This window comes from Labeo rohita, chromosome 1, assembly GCF_022985175.1.
Source record: "Labeo rohita strain BAU-BD-2019 chromosome 1, IGBB_LRoh.1.0, whole genome shotgun sequence".
Taxonomy (NCBI): Eukaryota; Metazoa; Chordata; class Actinopteri; order Cypriniformes; family Cyprinidae; genus Labeo; species Labeo rohita.
In genome coordinates, this window is record NC_066869.1 from 23796105 (window position 1) to 23808220 (window position 12116).

Here is a 12116-nt window from a genome sequence, read left to right on the forward strand (position 1 = left end):
TGTTGACATGCTGTCCACAAATTGTTTTAAATTAAGGTCAGTCCGATATGTGCTTTATAGTATATTGGATGATGGTGTTTGATAATTATTGGATTGGGAGTCAGTATTGGCAGATGCTCAATATTCAGTGACTTGGATCATAAAAAAAATGTGATCAGGGTTCAGGGCGTCCTTATCTCTCATTTGGAGGAGTTTAAGAAGAAATTATTATGTATGTGCCAGGACAAAAACTACAGTGAACGCTGACGGTACAGTGCAAAAATAAATATATTTATTCATATTAACAACACAGCAATAAAAGAAAAATGAGGTTCAGAACAATCAAGGGGAGAGGCATCAAATCAAAGAACATTAAAAAAAACACTCTGGCTGAGGAAGACCTCTGAAGAATAAAAATGTGAAAAGGCAAGTTATGGTCTCTAGTTAACCTACTCTAACTATTTGAATAGCACATGAGGATGAGCAGCATGAGGTATTATGCTATCAAAGTGTTTCTATACATAAAAAGACCTTTACGAGAAATCATACTAGGGATGCAACTATAAAGTTATCATTCTGATGGCTTGGCACATCTATACTTAGGGGACAGAAACAGTAATTGCATAAGAAAAATAAATACTATTTTTAATGCAATTGAATACAGAAAAATTAATACTTGGTATGTCATATACAACTCAATGGTATCATGAATTCTAAAAATTATTAAAATAAACGTAAATTTCTCGAGAAATTTACATGTTTATTTTACATTTTTTTAAATAGATTCAGCCTTCATTCAGAATGTACCGTGCAATTTCACTTAGGTCATCTATCTATTCCTGTACTTTGAGGGTCTTTTTTTACAAAAAAAAAAAAAAAAAAAAAAAAAGAAAAAGAATCCCGTCAGCATTCTCAGCAGCAAGATGAGAGTGGTTTACACTTCACTCGCAAGAGGTACCTTGGACACAGAGGTGTCATTGTGCAATTTTTGCCACATGGAAAAACTTACAATCATTTGTTTCCTAGCACATGAATGGATCCGCATCCACATAAACACAGTCTGCAAACTTGTATGTGATGACTTCCTCCTCAGTGAAAGGACCCTGTCTGTTGTTCCTCAGTTCTGAAAAGCTCCCCAAATACCAATGACACTGTGGTCTTCTGCTTGGGAGGGAAAGAAGATGGATTTTCTTCATCTGTGGAGGGCACAGGATTCTGTGCTGTGTATCAAAGGGAAAGATCACTGAGTATAATTGCTGCAAACACCTGCATGCACAGTTTAGAACCATAGCCATCTCCAGTATAACATTTAAAAATTACATCCATGTTGAAAAAAAAAACAGCATATACTGGTTTGGAGCATGGCTACTGGTTTTAGCTGGTTTAAGCTGGTCATGTGCTGGTCCTAAACTGGTCTTAAGCAGGAGCTTGTTGCACAGGACCAGCTAAGGACCAGCTTAATCCAGCTCAAACCAGCAGCCATGCTTCAAAACATACCTAACCAGCTTATGCTGTTTTTTTTTTTTCAACAGGGATATGTGACCCTGGACCACAAAACCAGTCATAAGGGTCAATTTTTTGAAATTGAGATTTATGCATCCACTGAAAGCTGAATAAATAAGCCTTTTCATTGATTGTATATGGTTTCTTAGAATAGGACAATATTTGGCCGAGATACAACTGTTTGAAAATCTGGAATCTGAGGGTTCAAAAAAAAAAAAATGTAAATATTGAGAAAATCGCCTTTATAGTTGTCCAAATAAAGTTTTCTTTAGTTAGTTTTCTACTAATTAAAAATTATGTTTTTATATATTTACAGTAGGAAATGTACAAAATATCTTCATGGAACATGATCTTTACTTAATATCCTAATGTTGTTGGCTGGAGGTAATCATGAAGATCAGGGTCAGGGTCAGTCATCTTTTTCTGAGGAGGATCATCGATATAATGCTTCACCGATCATGAGAGCTGTCAGTGTTTTCAGTGGTTTGAGGACCTGAGTAAGTTCTTCTGCCAGTTTTTGTTCACAGTCATTCAACATTGCTATGTTCTTGACAGACACCTTCAGATCTTTGTCCAGTATAAGGCAGAAAAAATGGCAGGCCATCCAACCGGGTTGGAACATCATGGAATAACTTGTGTCTGCTTCACATCAAAATATGGTGGTCTGTGGTACTTCTGTGAAAAAAGTCAAGCAACCCATCTCTGGTAGATGCCCTAGCCCATCAGCCTCATGGATTGCATTCACAATATTTACAGCATTATCTGTGGTTACTTGGAGTAACATGTTTGACCTCCCCAACTTCCACATTTCACAGCATTTGTCAACTCTTCTGCCAAATGAGCGCTTATATGACTTCCACATAAGGAGACAGGTTTGGAGTACTGCACTTTTTATTTCCCAATCTGGCATGTTGTGAACAGTCACAGTGAGATCATTCTCTGTTGCATGCAATGCCCAACTATCCATATAGCCAGAACAAGGCTCTGTGCTTTTGCCAGGTCATCTAAGAGCAGAGCATAAAAAAACGTGCGAGACGGTAGTTTGTAATCTCAGTAAATGAAAATAGCTGCAAGTCTTTGGCAATTAATACTTTTTGGAAGACTGTATTAGCTTCTCTGCTATCCGGCTTTCAGACAGTGATATTGCTAGGTGATCCCGCGGCAGATGTGCAGTCATGTTGGCAGTGGTTCCATTTGAGGAAATGACACATGTAAAACAATGCTTGCACACAGTTATTTTTATTAAACGCCCCTAAATTTGGTGCATAGTCATTAGATATTTACTTGTGGGAAGGCATTCCTTCATCTCAGTTGTGTTAGGCAGTCGTGGCAAGAGTGTCGATTTGTAAACTGAAGGGGTTGAGTCTCTGTACTGGCAGTGATTATAGGTAGGGGGAGAGACTGACCAGCGCTCTCTTCCACCTTGAATACCACGACTAAGGTGAGACCCTTGAGAAAAGCACCAAAGCCCCAATTGCTCCCTGAGTTGCCCTGTGCACTGTGTGTGTCACATGACATTTTTTTCCCTGATTTTAAATATTAACAAAATCAATAACTGGCAAAAAATATCAAGAAATCATAGTAGAAGAAATCATGGGTGGGGGCACCTCAGTAGGACCAAGAGGGCATTGTAACACTGCTGTTAATTAGGGATGGGCAATATGGTCTTAAAAATTTATCACGATAATTTCTGGTATTATTGCGATAACAATATCAATGACGATAATTCAGGGAATCCTGTTTCTTTAGAGAAAAGTATTATCTTTTCTATTTTTACCCAAAATAGAGCATAACTGAGTACACACGTACAACGAAATGAATTTTCTGACGACGAAATTATAGTACTGTTGACGCTCCATAAGATATCTAATCAAGGTATCGCTGTAGCTGAATAGAACGCAGAGACATTTTAACTGTGGAAACTTGACAATAAACACACATTTGCTACAATATATGGTTTGTCTGTGTTCTTCAAGCAATCTTGGGTATTTTTATAAGGATAAAGTATATTTATAATGAAATGCTATTCAACTTAGCTTGTATAATACTATAAAATTACTGCCTCATTCAGTGATATGAAGCCACGTCTGATCAAAGGTTCAAACACTCGACTGTGTTATTAAGTTAATTTAGAGAAAAAGCTAGAAATAGATAAGAGATAAATGATATCTTTGTTGGACAACAGGTTTGTAAACAGGCTCATATACATGCAAAACTGTATCGCACGTGCTACTATAGACTTCATCGCGGGAAGACTAATTCTTATCCTGGGGAAGATTTTTATTTTATTTTCCAGTATATCGCAAACAATAAGATATCGCCCATCCCTACCGTTAACGGGGCAGGGGCTCAAGACACCACTGACCCTGGCCTCTGAGCTATGTGCTCTTCAGCTAACTGTCTAGCTGAAGCCCATAATTCTATATTTTCTTGTAAATTCTTCAAGTTTTGCTTACAAATCTTACGATTATTTTCTGGAAAATAATTCACGGTGTTTGCGCCAGAGCGAATAAAAAGGCATTTTGACTTTCTTTTCTTTTTGTCTAATGTAGTGTAAAATTGTTTCTTCTGAGTTAATTTATACTTTGGGACGATATCAATCTCAATAACCCACTTGTCCTTGTTATCTGGACATTTTACCTTAACAAACTTGGGAGGCCTAATGCACGTCATCACAATATTACTTTTTCCCCTGAAGTGCTCCTTCAGACCATTATCAAATTCGTCTACATATTTTTTGCGAGATGGCACCTCTAGTCCAATAATTTGTCCATGTTTGTACAGTGGCTCATCTCCAACACCAAAATGAATAGTTCCATTTGTTCGAGAATTCATGCATGCTGCAGCAAACCAGAATGTCTCATCTCTGAATTTTTTGAAGACGTCCTCTTCTAAAGCATTCTCTGTGTTTGTCAAGGCTTTGTACTCATGGCAAGGGTCAATAAGATTGATCGGACCAGTCTCAGGTGGAAGTATGTCATTTTGTATGTATTCAAATGTTTCACTGTTTTCATCAAAAGGACGAGGCACACAGTATTGAAATACAGAGTTCACTGGCATGTCCTCTGGGTTCTCTGAGTCAATCAGGTGTGCTTTGGTCTCACTGCCCACATTATTTGTTTGTTTTATGGATTGTGTCAAAGGTAAAGCTAGTGATTGTGCACCACTTGCCTCGTCTTCTTTGGTGTACATGCCATCATCCCATCCCTCCAATGGTGGAACATTCTCATCTTCAAAAGGCTTCCCTTCACTGCTTGTATATTTGGGTTTGTCTTCTGAGGAGGATGACCATGTCTTCACCCTTGGTAAACTATCCCTGTTTTCTTCAATACTGATTTGTGCTGGTGTCTCAAGTTCAGCAGATCCAGTGGTAGTAGTTTCAGCTGCTTCTTTTTCTTGATGGAAATCCTGTACTGCAGAGGTCCCTGTTGATGCATCTGTGTCCTTGGGTATGGCACTGTCCTTTAAGTTTTCTGAGGATGTTTTGAACTCAGCCACTATTTTATAGATGTGAACTGCAGGTCCACGTGGTAAACCACTTTCTAGGAGGTCTTGTTTGTCAAAATGAATTAGAGAGGCTCCATAAACATCCTGATTGTAAAGAATCTTAGCATACTGCTCAGGGACTTTCTTCTTGATAAGCCACTCACAGACATCATCTTTTGTCCAGTCATCCATATTATTCAGCTTGTCTTTGGAACATTCTATATGCTGAAAAGATAACAATGTAAAAATTGACATTGAGAATTTTTATTTTTTAAAAAGACAAAGTCTGAATAACTGAAATACTAAGTTAAATACTTGTGTGAACAGCCAATGATTTTATAATCTTTGATATTTCAAAGTTTCAAAGACAAATTTTCCATCTGAATTGGAATATTAATTATTTTTTAAATGAAAATAGAATTAACACAAACAAAATTATGATACCTTTTCTGATGGTTCTCCTTGCTACATTGCTCTTATTCAGTCATTCCCTTCCACCCAAATCCACCTGAAAAAGCACAAAATATAATGCAGATATGAGCTTTTCCACATGGTGGGAAGATCTGCTATTTCTAAACACAAGGGTTTTTGTTTGTTTGTTTTTGTGTTTTTGTTTATTTGCCTAAAAAACGGTTGTAAATTTCCTTTTAATAATATGGGTTTTGAAAAAAAAAAAATATATATATATATTTTTTTTTTTTTTGCAGTTTGTAACGTAGCTATCCTTCAATGTAAACAGTCTGCTGTTGTGACTTGTGACTGCTGTTATGTTGTTAATCAACACATTTTCAGGCTTGTAAACCTCACACTCATCCAGGCCATCCCATACACCCACAACAAATTTTGAAACCATGGACAACAATATTTTTGGTATGCCCACTATCATCATGACATAAAAAAAAGTTTAAACCCCTAGGCTGGGGCCACGCAAAACAATTATTTATTTAATTATTTAAAATAGTTAATTAAAAAAAAAAAAAAAAAAAAAAACGTAAAATATTATTAAAAATGCAAATAAAATGTAGTATTACTATTCTTATCAAATAATTGCTTAGGTTGTCGCTTGAACCTCCAATTTCCTTTTTAGTCACTTCATTTTCCCTGACATCTCTCATGTGTGTGTTCACTTTTTTCACAAATTTTCTTGTATGTGTCACTTTTTCATAAACACATCTCCACCTTGTTGCAAAACAACTACCCCATTGTAATTTGATTGCACATAGTATAGGCCATTTATTTTAGAAAAATTTAAGTATTGCATTAGGACAATGTGTAATTGCTTTCTATTGCCTAAATGTCAAAATTAGTACAATAATAGCTCCATCTTGAATATTTTATAGAATATCTTCATAGAATAATCTTAAAACTGAACATGTTTTTGCATTATCATGGGTCATGTTTTGTCATAGGGAAAATTAACCATGGTATTATTAGGCCTATGGTAAAAGTATAGTAACCATGTTTTTTGGCAGATTGATTACCATGTGTATAACTAGTTTTGCTACAGATACCATGGTGAAACTATATAGTGTAGCAAAACCATTATTAATCTGTGGTCACCATGATTTAAATATAGTAACCATGCTTTTTGCTTTTATTTTTCGAGGAAAACCACAGTTCAGCTGTGGTGTTGTCTAAACCTGTTTTAAAACGATGTATTTGTCAGTTAAATTCCTACTCTTTACAATAGTAATTATGTCCTTCTGTTAATTTTGCAGTAATTGACTGCTACTGCTAACATTTGCTAGCAGTTTAATGCTTAACTAAGTAAACAAAGACAAAACTACAATAGTCTGTTTACAGATGTAACTGACCCGCACTGAATCGCGTTGCCAGTCAAGATTAACCGATTCAATATTTATTAGAGATTTATTAGAATTCGGAAATAATCACTTCAGTGCATTCGGAGGGCATCAAAAACAACAACAACAACATTAAAAAAAAACTGTAGGTCAGCGGGCCAACTGGCTGCCAGGCCACCAGGAATTTTCCCAGTGATCCCAATGGCGAGTGCGCCCCTGCCTGTTACTCATATACGTCACTAGGTAACACATTAGCATAATCCCCGCCTGTCCGCAAAATACAAACAGTCTGACCTGCCCACAAACACTTCCGCTAGTTAGTTTGTTTACATCATGTCAAAAAGATGCAATGTTCTGCACTGTGAAATCAAGTTTTTGTTTACATTGCCAAAAGATGATGTGAAGAATCAGTGGTTAAAAATTTTTTTTTTTTTTTTTTTCACGATACCACAGCAATACAATTTAAACCTTTTGTTGTATGCATATCATTTTACCAAGGACTGCTTCTCTAATCTTGGCGAGTTCAACGGATTCGCTAAACACTTGTCTATGAAAGATGTCTGTACCCTCTTTATTTAAAATAACAAGCATTTCCGAACCACAACCTGTAAGTATAATTAATACGTTATGAGTACATTTTCAACTGAGTGCTCAAAATATCATTTTTTTGTTCTAATATGTGATGTATACCTAGTGCAGCTTTAGGTTTCCAGGTAAAGCATGATATTACTGTCTTACTGAAATGCTTCTGATAATTTGCTGTGAACCCACTATTTCCTAACAATGTGTCGATTAATGTAGACTGTTGTTGTTCTAATTACTTCGTTTAATAATAAAGAATGTAGACATATTTTGGTTTGCAAACTGTATTGTTTCATCAGTTAGTCACGTCAGCACTCGGCTAACATATCCACCATTATTGCTTTGTGAAATGTTTACAGTTTAGCAGCTAAACTTTAGCTGTGGACACAATTCGCTTGCATTGTATAAGGAAAGACCAATCACGACAGACTTAGCCAGCTGGCCAATCAGAGCAGAGCAGGCTTATAGTGTATGTAGCCTAATGCCAAAATATAAATATTCAGTAGTTGCACTGGCAACGTGTTGCTGTTAAAAATTATTTAAATGTTTAACTTCGTTAAATAAGGCAGTTACCGCACATTCATTCAGCTATTTTAAACAATGGAATAAGTAGTAGGGGCTCGGAATAAGAGCACCAACGCATACAAGCAAATTAGCCAAATGGTTTTACAAATAAAACCAAAAATGCAATTGAAGTTAAACCATATAACAACAGATTAACTCGGGTTTTACTGCACTGTCCATAGTTAAACGATGGTAGGATATTTGTAGTAAAAGTGTTGTATACAAATGGATAGAAATGGAAAAAACATGGCTAGAGTAAAACTTTTTTTACTAGATTTACTAGAGTAAAACCATGGTTAATTTTCGGGTATGAAATATGGTCAGTACAAGAAAAATACTTTTTTTTAAAAAGGCGGCAGGTTAGTGGGAAATGTATTTATTTATTATTCAGAATGTGCATATGGAAGGGAAATATATTTATAGTAACATTTCAGCAGGTTGAAGAAGATTCATGTTAACGCAGAGAATATGATTGTTTTTTTGTTTTTTTTTTAAATGCCAGCCCTAAAATGTAGTAATAATCTGCGTTCTCATGAGAAACTGTCTGTATGTATGTGTGCTGAACGCTAACTGGAAATAAGTAGAACCGTAACAAGTAGAATGTGGAAGTAGTTGTGCAAGTAGTCTATTAATTGTTTTGAAATTGTTCCAAAATGTTTCAAATATTAAATGTATAATTCTGAGAAAATTACAGTGTTTTCTAACCTTTTATGCATTTAAACCTGTTGTAGGGGACTCCAACACAATATTAAGCTAATATTACAATTTCCTGTGAACACAGAGAATGTGGGTATGTATACAACACCTATAGGATGTGCCTATAAGGAAGGCAAGACAGTAATGAAATATTCAGTAATGAAAAGTTTGATTTCTTTAGAACATTAGACTGCGTAAACCTCCTTTTAATGTGCTCTTCAACATGCTAGAGAAATGCAGCCCTTCCTGCTGAAAAAACCCTGATAAAAATCTAACATGGTGATTTCAAATATATTGCATCATATGTCAGATTCAACATTTTGATTTCCTGGGAGACTGCCAGATTGCATATCAAGCACCCATAATGACCAACAGAACTTTAAAAACATAACATTAAATTCCATTATGGCATAGGTGCTGATGGATGAAATACTTTTTGTGCTAAGTCTCTCTAACTTTGATAAACGGTAGTCCCTGTAACACCCCTTGGACTGTTTCTGTTGGTTTTGCCCATTCTCACACCCCCGTTGGACTGTTTATGTTGGTTTCTCCCTGCTGTGCCCATATTTGGTTCTTCCTGCCCTCGTTGTGTCCTAATTAGTTAACTCACTTCATCTGTTTGTGCCTCATTAGCCACCCTTTATAAGTTGTATTCAGTTCTGTGTCTGTGTCTGATCTTAAAGGGGTCATCGGATGCCCATTTCCCACAACTTGATATGATTCTTTAGGGTCTTAATGAAAAGTCTCTAAATATACTTTGATTAAAAATTCTCAATGGTTTTGTAAAACAACACCCTTTTTACCTTCTCAAAATGAGCTCTGCAAAAATCATCTCATTCTATGGGGTTGTTCCTTTAAATGCAAATGAGCTCTGCTCAGCCCGCCCCTCTGTTCTCTCTGTGGAAAGACGGTCTTGTTTACATTAGTCGCATTTAGCGGCGTTTAGGCACGTTTAGCCGCTAAACTTCCTAACTACCACGTTATAAGGAAAGGCGATCGCAAAGAATCATAAAAAACGCTTATACTCACTTCTGCTGTAAGTGAAGCTGGATGATGAATGATTCGCGCGAACATAGATGGATATATGTAGATCGGGAGGCGCATTCCCTTCACAAACAAACATAATCTACTGCATCTTCAGCAGCTCAGATGTCGGGAGTAAATGACGACCACTATGTTCATTATTACATCCAGCAACACAACACCTCAATCGGAGATATTCTTGTCTAACTTACATCCCTGCTCTGGCATCAAAACAAGGAAAGTTACTGGACTGTGACAGCTGGTCTAAGGTAAGAGCTCATGTCAATCAACTATCATGGGAGCGGCCTCTGTGGGTGTGACGGCACACCGACAGGCATCTAAGAACGGGTCGATTTGATAAAGGGGATATTATTTTTACAGATTAATTAAAAACCACTGCATGGATTTTTATAGGGTAGATTTGTACATACACTGCCAACACACATTAATGTTCAAACAACATGAAAAAGTAAACTTAGCATCCGATGACCCCTTTAAGGTTGTTCTGATGTGTGTTCACCTGCCTTTCTTGGATTTACCTATTTGGATTTATTAAAAGACCTGTCGTGTAATTCTCGTCTTCGTGCGCTTCTTCATACACACATCCGTGACAGTCCCTTGATGCAATAAATTTTTTTTAAAAAACTCACGTGACTTTGCTCCAGCAGAGGATGTGATTTAATAACTTGACCCATTGGACTTATCATAAGAGGCTGGTTGTCAGATTTTTGATTAACTGTTAACTATCCCCACCCAAGCAGTCATGGCATAGCTAGCGGTTTTAGCATGTGAAGTTAGCATGAAAGCAAAGCATCAAGTTAAACTAGAGAAATGGCTACTTTAGGTTATAAAGCTTAAAAATGTGTTGGGGGTGTATAATTGTAAGTGGGTGTACATCAAAGCTCTTTTCTGCTTGTCAAACTGACGGTGTTACTGACCCCATGTTAAAAACACTGCCCAGTCTCCTCTACAACTGCAAAACCTAGATAATAATTTATAGAACTTATGTGTAAGTTAGACTACTTTTCAGTCTGTTACTCACGGATGCATTCCAGTTGTTCTCTTCGTCTTTGTTATGGATGAAGTTGGGATGCACTGGCCTTTTCAGCAGAGGTTAGACGGCGGCAGATTTGTTGCATGCGATGTTCCAAGGGCCGTGGAATAAAAAGTAGTCTTTTGGTGCTTCTCAATATACAAAATGATCCTCGTATTCCAACCCATAACACGGAACTCAGCCATTTTTGAAGGTCATCTCAAAGATGCAGTGAGGAAGCTTCCTGAGATTGATGATTTCGTGGTGCTGCCCGTGTTTGAGGAAGTTTATCTAGCACTCGTGGCCACTCTCTCTTGTGTCTCTCTCTCCTCTTCCTTCCCTCTCTAAGTATAGGTCTCTGCAGAAAAGAAATAGGAGTTAACTGATTGGCTGATGTTATGGTGAGGTTTAGAGGTGGGGTCATGTAAGGGAGATCATTTTCAGTGCATGATTTAGAAACACGCAGCAGTTTGAAAACACCCGCAAAGTCAGAAACACCTACTTTTGCTCTGCATAGACGCCAATCTCTCCCCCTCTCTCTTAGTAACTAAGTAATACGAGCATTGTATTAAAGTTTATACTTTGACTCTGCTCTGTATGACTGTGTGAAGAAGTTCTATCCACTTGTTTCTGTTCCAGCTGAATGACGCAAATATTTTGGTGGGTCCTGCTTTTGTCTTTCCAACCAAATGAATCTGAAACAATTGAGAAAGGCATGTGACAGTGTCATTCTACATATTGGTCTCCCTTCAGGCCAGCTGTGTTTACAACAGTCGTTCTGGGGAAACACGTCATGAGTAGTGACTAGTGCAGAATTCAAAGCCCAGGCGTTTTCCACAGTTAAATATTTGGAGTTATTCACATCACATTGATAACTTTGTTAAAGTGACATCTAATAAAGTTGTAAACCTGGTCAAAAATTAGTACGCTTAATAGTTGTAACATGGGGTTTGGGTTTTGTTTCTTGTTCATTGTTTTCATGTCTTTTATTTTGATATTTTGTCATATTTACTGTCTAGTCATGTGATTCCCTTGCCCTCGTGTTATCCTGCTATTGGTTCCTTTGTTCTATGTGTCATGTTCTGATTTGTTGTTAGTTAGTGTCTTGTTCCCCATTGGTTGGTTTGTGTCATGTGACCTAAATTGTTTGCTGTAAATAGCCCTCATGCTGCCCTTGTCTTTTGTTGAGTATCGAACTGTGTAACCTGTTGTCTGTGAGTCTGTTCAAGTCAAGTCAAGTCAGTTTGGATTAGTGATGGGAGAAACTAACCTTTTTGAAGCTTTGAATCAAATGAACCAATTGCTTCGCAAAATGATTCACTGTTTCGAAGCGCTCGAAATAGCACACCAGTGGTGCCTGCTGGTCAAAAGTGTGTAAATGCAACAAAAACTCAGGCTAAAACATGCGTAAAAACAGCTTTTAAAAACCCATTGCAAATGTTTTATTG

General features: G+C 37.0%; 1 protein-coding gene across 3 annotated transcripts; it reads right to left on the reverse strand.

Annotated features, from left to right (window-relative positions):
* Positions 1-249: 249 nt before the first annotated feature.
* On the reverse strand, positions 250-10981 carry LOC127178468 (sterile alpha motif domain-containing protein 9-like). Of its 3 annotated transcripts, none has more exons than XR_007829408.1 (4): positions 10678-10981; positions 5413-5476; positions 1840-5193; positions 250-1199 (listed from the first exon to the last, which is right to left on the reverse strand). XR_007829408.1 is itself a non-coding variant. In XM_051131513.1 (4 exons), the coding sequence occupies exons 3-4, from the start codon at positions 5158-5160 to the stop codon at positions 1002-1004; spliced, it is 705 nt and encodes a 234-aa protein (XP_050987470.1). In that variant the 5' UTR covers positions 5161-5193; positions 5413-5476; positions 10678-10981; the 3' UTR covers positions 250-1001. The 3 variants fall into 3 exon arrangements, 2 of the variants coding, with proteins under 2 accessions (XP_050987470.1, XP_050987350.1); XM_051131513.1 differs by having other exon boundaries at positions 4654-5193; XM_051131393.1 differs by having other exon boundaries at positions 250-5193.
* Between the last annotated feature and the right edge of the window lie 1135 nt (positions 10982-12116).